This window comes from Lutra lutra, chromosome 10, assembly GCF_902655055.1.
Source record: "Lutra lutra chromosome 10, mLutLut1.2, whole genome shotgun sequence".
Classification (NCBI taxonomy): Eukaryota; Metazoa; Chordata; class Mammalia; order Carnivora; family Mustelidae; genus Lutra; species Lutra lutra.
The window spans coordinates 21,107,557-21,120,991 of record NC_062287.1 but is presented as its reverse complement, the minus strand read 5'-3'; the positions used below and the strand labels follow the sequence as shown (position 1 = coordinate 21,120,991).

The 13,435-nt window shown below is 43.0% G+C and overlaps 1 protein-coding gene across 2 annotated transcripts; it reads left to right on the top strand.

Moving 5' to 3' along the window:
* Positions 1 to 1,494: 1,494 nt before the first annotated feature.
* On the top strand, positions 1,495 to 8,011 carry ACRV1 (acrosomal vesicle protein 1). 2 transcript variants are annotated; one of them, XM_047747360.1, is made up of 4 exons: positions 1,495 to 1,644; positions 4,197 to 4,727; positions 6,771 to 6,890; positions 7,644 to 8,011. In XM_047747360.1, the coding sequence occupies exons 1-4, from the start codon at positions 1,593 to 1,595 to the stop codon at positions 7,766 to 7,768; spliced, it is 828 nt and encodes a 275-aa protein (XP_047603316.1). In that variant the 5' UTR covers positions 1,495 to 1,592; the 3' UTR covers positions 7,769 to 8,011. The 2 variants fall into 2 exon arrangements, with proteins under 2 accessions (XP_047603316.1, XP_047603315.1); XM_047747359.1 differs by having other exon boundaries at positions 4,197 to 4,814.
* Positions 8,012 to 13,435: the final 5,424 nt, after the last annotated feature.

Sequence of the window (13,435 nt, the reverse complement as noted above, 5' to 3'; positions counted from 1 at the left end):
TAGTTTTGTCCTCCTACACAAGCCAAGTAGGGTAGGCCTCCCTCTGCCACTTTTGACCCCTGCTGATCCCACTTTTTCCAGCTAACCCACAGTCTTTGGTCATACCAGTCTTAGAGCTTTCTATAAACTTTCCTCTGTGAGGCAGAGAGGGGTCCAAAAAAGGCAACTCATCCATTCCTCCATTCACAAAGCACTTGTTAAGTATGTATTATGTGGCAAAACTGCTACTAGGTAGTGGGGGTACTTTAGATCAAGACAGACAGGGGAAAAGAAAAAGAGACAGACAGGGAGGGATCCAGCTTTCAAGGAGCTTAGAGACCAATGGAAGAGACAAATATTAAACCCATAATTGTAAGAGTGATAAATGCATCTGTACCGGATCCAGCATTCAGTACTACATATAACGAAGTGATCCAGCGGAGGTGGGCAGGGAAGAAGTAGGAGGTGAGGGCCAAGAGCTCTCTGCCACCCAACCCCCAACAGTTCTAGCTTTCTACCAGGTGGATGCCTCGCTGCATCCACAGTCTACCCCCTTGAGAGAAATTATAACTCAAGGCACAGCTTTCAACAACTCCTTGTTGATCCCTTTTCTGGGCCCATACCGTGTATTTGCCACTTGTTTCCTGTCAAAACCAATACGTTACCATAGCCTGGTTGAGAGCAGGAGCCATAAAAGATAGGACACCCAAGAGCAGCTTTGTCATGTCAAGACCCAACCGGTATCAAAACCATGGCAGGAAAGGAAGAAGAATAAATATAGAATAAGTATTTTGATCTCAATCTGTGTGTGTGTGTTTCCCCCTCTAATCTTCCACTGGCTAAATCCAGTCTGAAGCCAAACACAACCAGCTTTCAGGTGATCATGTCAAGAGAGACTAGTTTACAGGCCCCCCCCCCCCAAAAAAAAAGAGGCGCCCGGGTGGCTCAGTGGATTAAGCCGCTGCCTTTAGCTCCGGTCATGATTTCAGGGTCCTGGGATTCATGATCTCAGGGTCCTGGGATCGAGCCCCGCATCTGCCTCAGCATCCCTGCTGAGCAGAGAGCCTGCTTCCCCCTCTCTCTCTGCCTGACTCTCTACCTACTTGTGATCTCTCTCTCTGTCAAATAAATAAAATCTTTAAAAAAAACAAAAACAAAAAACAAAGAACAACAAAACCAAAGCCAAACCAAACAAACCAGGAGGTGGGGGGTGTGCTGATTCAAAGAGCCGAACACAAAATAATCAGGCAATCACAGCTCACTGTCAAGAACATTTCAAAAAGAGAATAGCTTTAAAAATTTATTACAAAAAGAATGTTATTTTGGTAATAGATTTTTTTTTTTAAGATAGGGCAAAGAGCCCCAGTACACCATGTTATACATGGCAAATTAGCCTTCACTGGCATCATTTGCCCTGAGTTGTTAGAAAGCCATCCTGCCTGAACAGCTTGCATGAGAACCTCAGAGCTCAACCCATTGTGAGGCACATGGGTGGTCTCTGAGGTTCTAGAATTCCCAGAAGTTGTAACTTAGCATTGGGAGCTTCTGCTCACAGTTTTCCTTCACAACTCTTGGGTGCTCTACGCCGGAGTCTCCTCTTTCCCAAAATCCAGATGAAGAAGTTTCTCTTACTAATGAGTCTTTATCTGATTGGATGTGCCAGAGGTGAGTCCCCTATCTTGGCTCTGGGAAACTTCTTTCACATCTTTTAGCCCTTGAAGAAGGAAGACCAGAATATTAGTTATCTAAATCAATCTGACTCAGAATCAAGAATAGCTAAACCAGTTCAACTCTGAGAGCTCCCAAGCCAGTTGATTCCTCCTAGTAATGGCTTTGCCATCAGAGAAGCCCACTGGTTGCGCACAGTCTCATTCCTACTACTTCTTTCAATCACTCATCTTTTGTACCTGATGCTCTGTGAGATGAGAAAACAGGTCTAAGGGTTCTGTGAAAGTACAATGAATGTTTGTCCCAATGAACGGAGTGCAAGGGATCCTTGTGTAGTTAATGTAGCAAGGAAAGATGTAAGGAGATGGGAATGTGATATACCCAGAAAGCCATCTCAGAACATAGCAGGGCTATGGGCCAGAGACCTTACAAGCCTCTCTGTCATGGCCATGTTCTATCCATCCAGTTGTCTGTATTTCCTCTTTCAGGGTCCTCATTCATAGGTTGTGTTCCCTCATTTTTCCTACAGGAGAAAAGAGAGGCCATGAAATCTGAACTGTTGGCTAAATGACAAAGTGTTTTCCGTAATGTTGGTTGTCTGAGATTTTGTTTTTTGCTCTCTTAGACTTTCAAAGTTGATTCAGAAATATAGATACAGGGCGCCTGGGTGGCTCAGTGGGTTAAGCCGCTGCCTTCGGCTCAGGTCATGATCTCGGAGTCCTGGGATCGAGCCCCGCATCGGGCTCTCTGCTCAGCAGGGAGCCTGCTTCCTCCTCTCTCTCTGCCTGCCTCTCTGCCTGCTTGTGATCTCTCTGTCAAATAAAGAAATAAAATCTTTAAAAAAAAAAAAAAAAAGAAATATAGATACATATAGCTACCAGATGTAGTATATGCCAGCCACATGGCAAAGCGGTGACTCATCAACTTTAAGAATGACTAAGAAATGAGCGTGTTTTTTCAAGCCTCCTTTCTACATCAGAAATTTCTTTATTAAAACTCCTGTTAATTGTTAAACAGCCAAGCAGATAATATTCAATAACAACTTTTAAAAATAAAAACCTCCCCAAAGACTTTCCAAATCTTACCTTTCCTTTATCAACATATTCTAATCCCAGTCTTTCAGAAAGTCGTAGATTATAAGGACTGTGAATCATCCAGAACACATGAATCTATTGTAGGACTCTTACAGAGATAAGGGTAATTTGGAGCCCTAGGCTACCTTGTACTCAAGAAATCTTGTCATTCCTCTCAGATTTTGGCTAGGATTAATAACTCAGTCCTTTTATAGTCCACCCACCCTCCTCTGAATTACTCAGTCTAAGCACACAGTAATCAAATAGTTTGGTGCTACATTCAATAAAATTAAAAGTACTACCTAAAGAATATTTGTCTAGTAGTCATTGGTGAGATAGATTAAAAGTAGAAGGGACTGGCCAAAAGAGAATGACCGGCTAAGAGGTTTTTTTTTTTTTTGTTTTTTGTTTTTAAGTCCTAGTGTAAAGTGGGGAGGAGAGAAAAATTAAATTAATTGAACACTTAAGCAATGAACTGGGCACTTTACAGTTTATCTTACTGAAAACCCATGCAACTACATGAAGTGGGTATAAATGGTACATCACAAGGAATCTCAATTCAGAAATAAATAAGCAAATAATGTTTTTTATCTTAAAAATTGATCCCATCTTTGAGTCTCCAACCTGCATGGATTAGGGACCGAGTGTAAGAAAGAACTTGAATTTGCCAAATAAAAATGTCTTAAATCCTATCTGGTCATTTTTATGAGTTCATTAGATATTTGTCATCTCTGGTTTAAAATTTATCCTGTTCAAAGGGTAAAATCTTCTATCTTCAATTTCAGCTAGAATTACTTAGCTATTGAACCGAGTTGCTTTCTCTTTCCCTTTTATATTTTCAACCTTCCTGCCTTTCACCCAGAGAGAAACTGGAGGGAGGGCTGGTGGTAGACTTCTGATAATGTGATTGATGGCACATTGATTTCCTGATGCTGTCTTTGTCAGGGAGGCACACGATTTTCCCTTTGGGTGCCTTTGGTTCATGGGCTAGGGGAACCCCCTGTACATTTATTAATAATGTGGATCTCAGTGATGCCTGGGTGGCTCAGTCGGTTAAGTGTCTGTCTTTGGCTCATGTCATGATCCTGGGGTGCTGGGACTGAGTCCCTTCCCTGCTCAGCGGAGAGCCTGCTTCTCCCTCTGCCTGCTGCTCTCCCTGCTTGGGTGCTTTCATTCTCTCTCTCTCTCAATCTGACAAATAAATAAAATCTTAAGAAAAAAATAACATAGATCTTAAAATTCTTCCTTTACGTGCCAGAGGCAGTCTCTGCGTGTTTCATTAACGCCTCTGTCCTTCACAGTCTTTTCGAGTTAATTAGTTGATTTCCTCCAACATCTGCAATATCTTCAGATCCCTGACCAGGCCTACAGGAAACCCAGGAATCCCACTTTAGCTTTATTGCATAAGCAAAGCAATCCTTATCCCATTCTTTCTCTCGCCTTCACTATCTCTCTTCTGTTTCTTCTCCACCCCAGGAGCATCAGGTCAGCCTGATGAGCCTCCTGGCTCTATGGATCATCAAGCTTCAGTTCAGCAATTCTCAGGTGAGTACATTTCACTTGGAAACCCTTCAGATGGTGAGGCTTTATATGAGACTTCTGCAGGCGAGAGCACTTTAAGTGAGCATTCTTCAGGTGAGCACACTTCAGCTGAACATGCTTCCAGTGAGCACACTTCGAGTGAACACACTTCAGGTGAACACGCTTCAGGTGAACACACTTCAGGTGAGCATGCTACGGGTGAACACACTTCAGGTGAGCGTGCTTCAGGAGAGCACACTTCTGGTGAACCTTCAGTTGAACAGTCTTCAGGTGAAAAGCCTTCAGTTGAACAGCCTTCTGGCGAACAGTCTTCAGGTGAAAAGCCTTCCAGTGAACAGCCTTCTGGTGAAAAACCTTCAGGTGAACAGGCTTTAGGTGAACAGGTTTCAACTGAAAAGCCTTCAGGTGAACAAGCTTCCAGTGAGAAGCCTTCTGGTGAACAGGCTTCAAGTGAACAACCTTCAGGTGAGCAGGCTTCAAGTGAGCAAGTTTCAGGTGAAAAACCACTGGGTGACCAGCCTTCAGGCATTCCACCATCAAGCACATTTTCAGGTGAGGCACATTTTTGGGTGAAGTATATCTGGATGGGTTCTTGTCCTTGACTTCAGGAGAAAAACAGGCAACACATCAAGACACCCAACTTTAAGGAGAGCATATAGAAGACTAGCTCACAAACACTTCACAGATGGCTCTCTCAAAAACACTCATTACATCTCTTTACAATAATACCAGGAGGCAGGATATAGGTTTTGTGGAGCCCTGAAAGTGAAACAATTTTGAGGGCCCTTTAAAAAAATAAAATGACACAAATACAAAATGCCAGCAGTCCCTCCAACTTCACCCTACATAAGAAATTATGGATACAAATGCCCACTGCTCCCTTGGAAGGGGCTCATGGGACACTCACCTTCATGAGCTTCACGTTAATCTGCCTCAACAAACTATGTTAGAATGCCTCAAAAACTCTGGGAAGAGATGACTAGCCCTGGAGCTGGTGGCTCCAATTTTATTTGAACAAAGAAAATAAAGCATGAACACACACTCATCTGTTAGATTCGTAAAAAGGTTCCCACCACAACTGCAATTCTTTGGCTCTTACTAAAAAGAGGTTGTTCAGGGGCGCCTCGGTGGCTCAGTGGGTTAAGGCCTCTGCCTTTGGCTCGGGTTGTGATCCCAGGGTCCTGGATCAAGCCCCGCGTCGGGCTCTCTGCTTGGTAGGGAGCCTGCTTTCCCTTCCTCTCTCTCTGCCTGCCTCTGCCTGCTTGTGATCTCTGTCAAATAAAATAAATATAATCTTTTTAAAAAAAAAGTTGTTCAAGAAAGGAAAGCAAGATCCAGAGTTTGACCCCTCAAGATATTACCAGACATAAGCACTTCATAGTTCCTTCCATTGCACAACTTCAGATGAGAGAAGTGGGGCTAACATCACATAGCTAGAAAGTAGCAATCCTTGGATTCAAAGTTAAGTTGGTCTGACTCCAAAGCCCACATCTTACCTATTTCTTTATCCTTCCTTAAGTAGAGAACTGGCAATGGACATAGTAAAAGGGGCAAATGGAAGCATTTCAAAAAGAATGCCCTTTGTGACAAATTGACATTGTTCTGTTTCTAATAAAGATTTTATTTATTTATCTGACAGAGAGACAGGAAGAGAGGGAACACAAGGGGGGTTGGGCGGGGGAGAAGCAAGCTACACACAGAGCAGAGACCCTGATGCGGGGCTCGATCCCAGGACTCTGGGATCATGACCTGGGCCAAAGGTAGATGCTCAACCTACTGAGCCACCGAGGCACCCCGACAAATTGACATTGTTGAAGGTCAACTTGAAAATGGAGAATGATCACTCTACAGAATTTGCAATATTAGAGCATTCTAATATAGCCTCTCTTTTTAAGATTCTATTCATTTATTTGACAAAGAGATAGAGTATAAGTAGGCAGAGCGGCAGGCAGAGGGAGAGGGAGAATCAGGCTGTCCGCTAAGCAGGGAGCCCTATGTGGGGCTCGATCCCAGAACCCTGGGATCATGACCTGAGCCAGGGGCAGCCGCTCAACCAACTGAGCCACCCAGGCTCATAACACCCAGGCCCTCTAACATAGCTTATTAATCAGTCAGTTCTTACTCTAAGTGTGCCTTGTGGGTGACAGTATGATGGGAAAGTAAAAAGGGGAGCCAATCATGTGATTAAAGGTCTATTTTGCTCCTATGGAGTTATACATGGCAGAGCCAGTGGAGATATGAATTGGAGTAAACACCAGTATTGTAGAGAGAAATCTGGGATTCTTCAACAATGAAATTTATAGACAAAGTAGTAAGAATGAAGGAATTTCCTCTGGTCTAGAGGAGAAACTATGCTCTATCAGATGCAGGGCCCTCACATGCCAACAAGAACTATAAAAAGATATGTAGTATCCAGGCTACTTACTGCCTACCATCCCTCTCCCTGGGACTCATGGCTCTATGCCTGGTCCATCGGGAAATTTCATCAGGCTTATCTTAAATTTGCAGGCCCAATATTAAATTGCCACACATGTTCATATATGAATGATCAAGGAAAATGTCTTCGTGGGGAGGGAGTCTGCTCCACTCAGAATTCCCAGCAGTGCATGTTAAAGAAGATCTTTGAAGGTACGTGGGGACTTCATAATACAGTCTCTGCCAGAGAAACACATCAACTGAGTACTCTTGAGAGCAGCTGGGGTGGCGGGAGCCAGAGGAGGGGTCAAGCTGTGCTTCCCCAGAAACTTGAAGACTCAGGAGAACCTTATCCTGAATTAAGAGTACAATTCTAGCTGCTGATGGGGAGGGAAGGGCCCTTCCCAACAGGCCCATGTTGTCTTAAAAGGAGACAGGGAGACTGGTGGTCTCTTCCTACAAAAGAAATGGAGGAGTTGCACCTTGAGATGTTGAGACATTGACCATAAGCTCAGGACCGTGTCTGTCTTGTTCATGGCTATATGTTCCTAGCACTTAGCACAATGTTTAGTACATGGTAGGCATTTAGCAAATACTGAATAAATGAATAAACAATTGTCTATCAGTCAGTGTTCATAGGTTGCCAGACCTGTTCTGCTTTATTCCCATACCCTCTACCCTTATTATACTCACTCCTCATCCCCAAATAAAGGATCTTGGTTACTGCCATCCTGTGAACCACACTGTCTGACTTCCCTTGTGGTTTGTCTAGCCCCTCAGTAGAGGCTGGGGGCAGCAGATGTGGGGAAGGGCACAGAAAAGACAGGCAGAAGGGGTGGGGGAGGAAGAATACACAAGCTGGAGGACTTGGTCATGCCTTCATGGAGACACTGGGGACCACGGATGAAGGCAAAGGTCAGAGGAGGAAGCCTGCTGCTCACTACAGTCTGTCTCTGCTGCTTTCAGGTGGAAAACTCCAGTTCATGGTTCAGGGGTGTGAGAACATGTGCCCGTCTATGAACCTCTTCTCCCATGGAACCAGGATGCAAATTATATGCTGTCGGAACCAATCTTTTTGCAACAAGCTCTAGAAGCCTGTGCCCTCGCTTCCTGCCCTGACTCAGGCAGCAAAAATTCTCCATCATCGTACAGGGCTCGATTTATATTTCGTTTCTTTCCCAGCCAATAACTAATCATTTCTGCCTCTGCCTGAGTGTCAGGATGTTCAAATACCTCACCTTCCCTCTCCTATCCATGCCCATTCTTCTCTGTCATCTTTCTTCCCTTACCCCATCTCTCAACACTCTTTTCTTTCTCAATAAATTCTGCATGGTCAAGAATACAGCCTGGAGATGCACTTCTTTTCCCATCAGCCAGCTGCAGGGTCGGCCTGAGCTTGCTTCCTCTCCACACACTATAAAGTGGATGTGTTCTAAATCACTCCACATTCATCAAAGCGGTGGGGTCCTCCAGGGCAGACACAAAGAGAAACGCAGAGGAGCTTGAACAATACTGTGGGACCTTCTCTGACCCCACTCCGTGTCCATCCTATTAGAAACCCCACCCCCTTCTATTATCCCATGATGGTGTCCAAAACTCACCCCTTCATTGGCTCTTGGGTTTTCAGTCTTCGAGTCTACTCATCACATAATTATAACAATAAAATGTCTTTTTTATTTGCCATATAAATACACAGGAGGTCATACTGTTTAAATCTTTCTCTCACACAATGTTACAGGATCATCTCAGTATAGAGAAGCAGGTGGAAATACTGTAATAGTCCCTCTCTCACCTTGTATTAGTGTTATATTCTTTAATATGTTTTTACATACATGGTCTCATCTGATCCTCAGGAAAGAGCCCAGTAGGGCAAACAAGAAAGACAGAGTCATCCTTGGTTTACAAATACACAGAATTTATTAATACACCACGTTGTTCCAAACTGGCCATGGCTACAGAGTTACATTGAGCCAGGGCCGGATTTCAAAACCAAATCTGCATAATTTCAAGTTGAGTAGTTTCCACCACATGATAAATACTAGGCAGAATGGTTCTTCCAAGACCAAAATCAATCCTCCCTCCCAACACAAGCATATCTCCTTTTAGCCACTGCTCTCCCACACCTCTGTTTAAAACCTCCTGATATCAGCTGGGTGGTCTTGACAGTGTCTTGCACAGAGCAAAAGACTTCAATTTTGATAAAATCCAATTTTTTCTTTTATGGACAAGGCCTTAGATTTCATGCTTAAGAACTCTTGGAATACTACATCAAGAAACATTTTACAGGTAACTGGGTAGCTCAGTCAGTGAAGCGTCTGCCTTCAGTTCAGGTCCCACAGTCCTGTTCCCTGCTTAGCGGGGAGTCTGCTTCTCCTCCTCCCTCTGACCCTCTCCCTTGTTCATGCTGTCCCTCATAAATCTTTTTTAAAAAATATTTTACTGTTTGTGAAATTTAAGAAATTACACACACACACACACACACACACACACACATACATATGGATTTAGGCATGTGCTATTTGCTTAAAACCAAATGGGCTGGGCACTGACTTTGGATACGTATTTCCACGAAGACAATCATCATTGTGAAGAGAGTGGTAACTAGCACTTACAGAATATATATTCTATGCTATGTGATGCATTTAGCGGTTTTGTTTATGCTTCTCTTTTAATCCTGAAAACAATTTTATGCAATTATTAAGATTACAGGATCCTAAGCAAGACAAATTGGAGAGTTTTGTCACAAGCCAAAATAAATGGTGTTGGTTCAGAGACTCCTTCAGGTTCCTTTTCAAATTTCTAAGTGAAAATTATTTTGGATACACAGTACTATCCCTTGATTAACTGGCATTCAAAAAATAAAGGCCCAAGACCTGGAACTTAAACTCCAAAAAAGGGGCACCTGGGTGGCTCAGTCCTTGGGTGTCTGCCTTCAGCTCGGGTCATCATCCCATGGGTCCTGGGATCGAGCCCCACATGGGGCTCCCTGCTCAGCTGGAAGTCTGCTTCTCCCTCTCCCACTCCCCCTGCTTTGTGTTCCCTCTCTGTTTCTCTCTCTGTCAAATAAATAAATAATCCAAAATAAAATAAAATTCTAAAAGAATTCTCAACTTGAAATATGGTTTACTTGGGTGCCTGGGTGGCTCAATCTGATAGGAATCCAACTCTTGGTTTCGGCTCAGATCCTGATTGCATGGGTCCTGAGATCGAGCCCTGCATGGGGCTCCCCACTCAGGAGTCTGCTTGGATATTCTTCTCTCCCTTGACCTTTTCACCTACTTGTGCTCTCTCTCTCTCAAATAAATAAATAAAACCTTAAAAAAAATTAAAAAGAAAGAAAGAAATATGGTCTACTGAGAGCAAGAAGAAAAATGAAATTCTACTAACATTATTGACATATTTTTTTGAGGGAGGGGGATAAATATTAGCTAAATCTATTCTATAAATATAGTTACATACGTTGAAGAAATAAGTTCAAAAATGTGGTTAAAATGGAAGGGAAGTTCTGGCTTCCATTAATAATGGAGTAGTTTGGTCGAACTAACCCTCTTTCAGATAACATTATAAACAGGGTGAAAAATAAGAAGAAACTACTAGAAAGTTCCTTGAAAGGTACTGGAGAGAAGTCACCCCTAAAAAGACAGGAACAGGGCCAAGGAAGATTTGCAAGTCTGTGGCTTTATGCCTGAGAGGACTTCTTTATCCACATACCAAGGGAAGGCAAAATCCCACAGTTTACTGATTTGTGGATTCAGAGAACAAAGATTAGGGCTGGCAGAGCAGCTATAAAAGGAAATCCTAGAAAGAAAGAAGTCATAATTAAACCTCAAAATGAGTATAAGCTGTGACCAAATTCTTGGCTGATCACTGACTCCTGGAGGTCTGACAATAGCAGCCAGAAGCTGAAAGAGATGTGTGCTGCTGTCTACCTCAAAGAAGACAGAGTTTGGACTACAATTCAATTACAATTCATCCTAGGAGAACACAAGTCAACACTCTTCAGAGGAACACACAGAATCCAGAACCTCTACAATGCATCATTCACTATGTCCACTATGTAATAAGAAATTAGTAGAAATATAAATAAAAATGTGACCCATAGAAAAGAAAAAAAGGTTACTGACCTCAAGATGGAATTAGTGAACAAAAGCAATAAGCAGCTAGTAGAGACATGTTCAAGAAACTAAAGGAAATAGTATCATATAAGTGAACAGATAAGGAATCTCAACATAGAAACTAAAACTATAAAAAAGAACTAAATGGAAATTTTAGAACTGAAAAGTACAATAACTGAAAAAAATCACATAATCTTAACAGCATATTGGAGACCACATAGGAGTCAGCAATTTTGAAGAGCGCTCAATAGAAATTATCCAATTTGAAAAAGGGGGGGGGGGAGTATTAAAGAAAGTGAACAAATCCTCAGTGACTTGTGGGACAATAACAAGCCGTAGAACATATAATTAATTGGAGTACTAGAAGAATAGGATAATGAGATAGAAGAAGGATTAAAAAAAATAATGGTCAAAATTTTCCCAAATTGGGTGAAAACATAAACTTACACAACTAAGAAGTTCAGTGAACTAAGGGTAGGATAAACACAATAGAAAACCACACAGGCACATAATAGTCAAATTCAAAGGTAAAGAATTCAAAATTCAAAGGTAAAGAAAATAAACTCAAAATTGGTCCAGACAAAAGATACATTGTAATATGTATATAGGAGAATACCGACACAAATACCAGCTGACTTCTCATCAGAAACAGGAGCGCACAAAACAAGAGAACTGTATATTTAAAACCATAAAAGAAAAAACCTGTCAGCCAAAATGTTACAAACAACATAATTATCCTACAAAAATGAAGGTAACAAATACATTTTCATATAACCAAACAGGAAGAGAATTCACAACCAACAGACCTGTACTATGCGGAGGAAGGAGTGGAGTGCTAAAGTAATTTCTTGGAGCATAAGGAAGCCAAAGGAAAACCTGGCCAGATGGCAACTCTGATCTACAGAAAGACATGTGGAGAACAGATATAATGTGGTAAATTTAAGACATGTATACTATTTCTCCTAATTTTAAAAGCCGTGCCCTTGGTCTTAAGAAGGGCACCGTCCTGAGTATCCATACAGGAGACTGTCATCTAGAGAGGAAGACAAGAAAAGAGAATCTCTGATTTGTGGCCTCTTAAGATCAAGTGTTTCCCACATTTGAGGTAAACAATACATTTTTGTTGAAAGAATGAGTGATTCAGTCAGTGGGAAAAAACACCCCATGGTCCTGAGGAGTCAGGTTGCCAGGTAAGGAAGGGACAGCAGCCACGCTGCACTGACAGAGGGGGCCCCTAGTGGGCCATCTTCCCCCAACCCCTCACCTTGCCCCCACCAAGGCCTCCGCTTCCCAAAAGCGCTACTGCAAACAAGCTCCACTGGAATTTTCTCAGCCAGTCCCTCCCACCCCGAGTCTGCATGGAGACCCCCTCCACAAGCCCTTTTTCTCCTGAGAACTCTGTCGGTCCAGTCAAGGGCCGGTGGCAGTCCAGCACCCGAACCAGGACACTTGTGCAGTTTTTTCTTTTCCCAACGGATTTCACAGACCTTTAGTCACTATCATATGTGAGCTTAGACGACATTGAAATATTGCCACCCTGATTTCAGCCTCAGCTCCAGCAATGCAAATACTCATTTTGCAAACAGTGCCAGAACCCGGGTCTGGGATAGCTTTCCCAGTGCTTAAGGATGGAGTATGCAAGGAAGAGCCAAGCCCTGTAAGGAAACTCCCGATTATAACTCCAGGAAGCCAGTTATAGAGCTATGGCGAAAATTACTTAAAAACACCACCCTCAAGGAAACCCATGATGCATTCTGGCCATGACCCCTTTTGAAACTTTTTCAGAAAAAAAAAAAAAACCCTTCCTGAACTCTCTGCTTTTGACCTCAAGATCAGGTAAAGGTCACCCAGGTGACATCTTGGGCCCCACCTACCTTCATGGACTGTCCTCAGAGAGCTCTGTTGACTCTCTTCAGTCTGGATTCGCCACCCTGGGAAATGGCACTTTTAATTTCCAAATAGAACAGGACCTCAGAAACTTCCTCCAACACAATAGAAAATGGTCTGAGGTTCCTTCTTTTTTTTTTTTTTAAGATTTTATTTATTTATTTGACAGACAGAGACCACAAGTAGTAGGCAGAGAGGCAGGCAGAGAGAGGAGGAAGCAGGCTCCCTGCCGAGCAGAGAGCCCGATGTGGGGCTCGACCCCAGGACCCTGGGATCACGACCTGAGCCCGACCTGAGCCGAAGGCAGAGGCTTTAACCCACTGAGCCACCCAGGCGCCCAACCAGTCCTACAATCTTAACACTACATCTATGTCATCCTCTTGTCCACCCTCTCTCCTAAGGACTGGGAACATATCTGGGCAGCAGCTCAAATTCATGTAGCACCCTCCATCAACAGGATGCCACCCACAACCCCATCGGCATCACTGCTGTCCCCAAAATTGATTCCAAATGGGACTATCTGCCCAATATATCCGATGGACAGAGGAGGGGGCCACATGATTATCTACCTCCTGGGTGGTATAGATAACACTACCCTCAAGGCCATCAATTACAAAAAGATAAAAAAGTTACCCAGGACCCTGATGAAAACCCTGCCCCCTTCTACTCCTGGCTTTCAAAAGCTACAAGATACACTACTCTCACCGCCATCACAGACAAGGAAAAGATTTATCTTCTCCTCTACCTCATTTCACA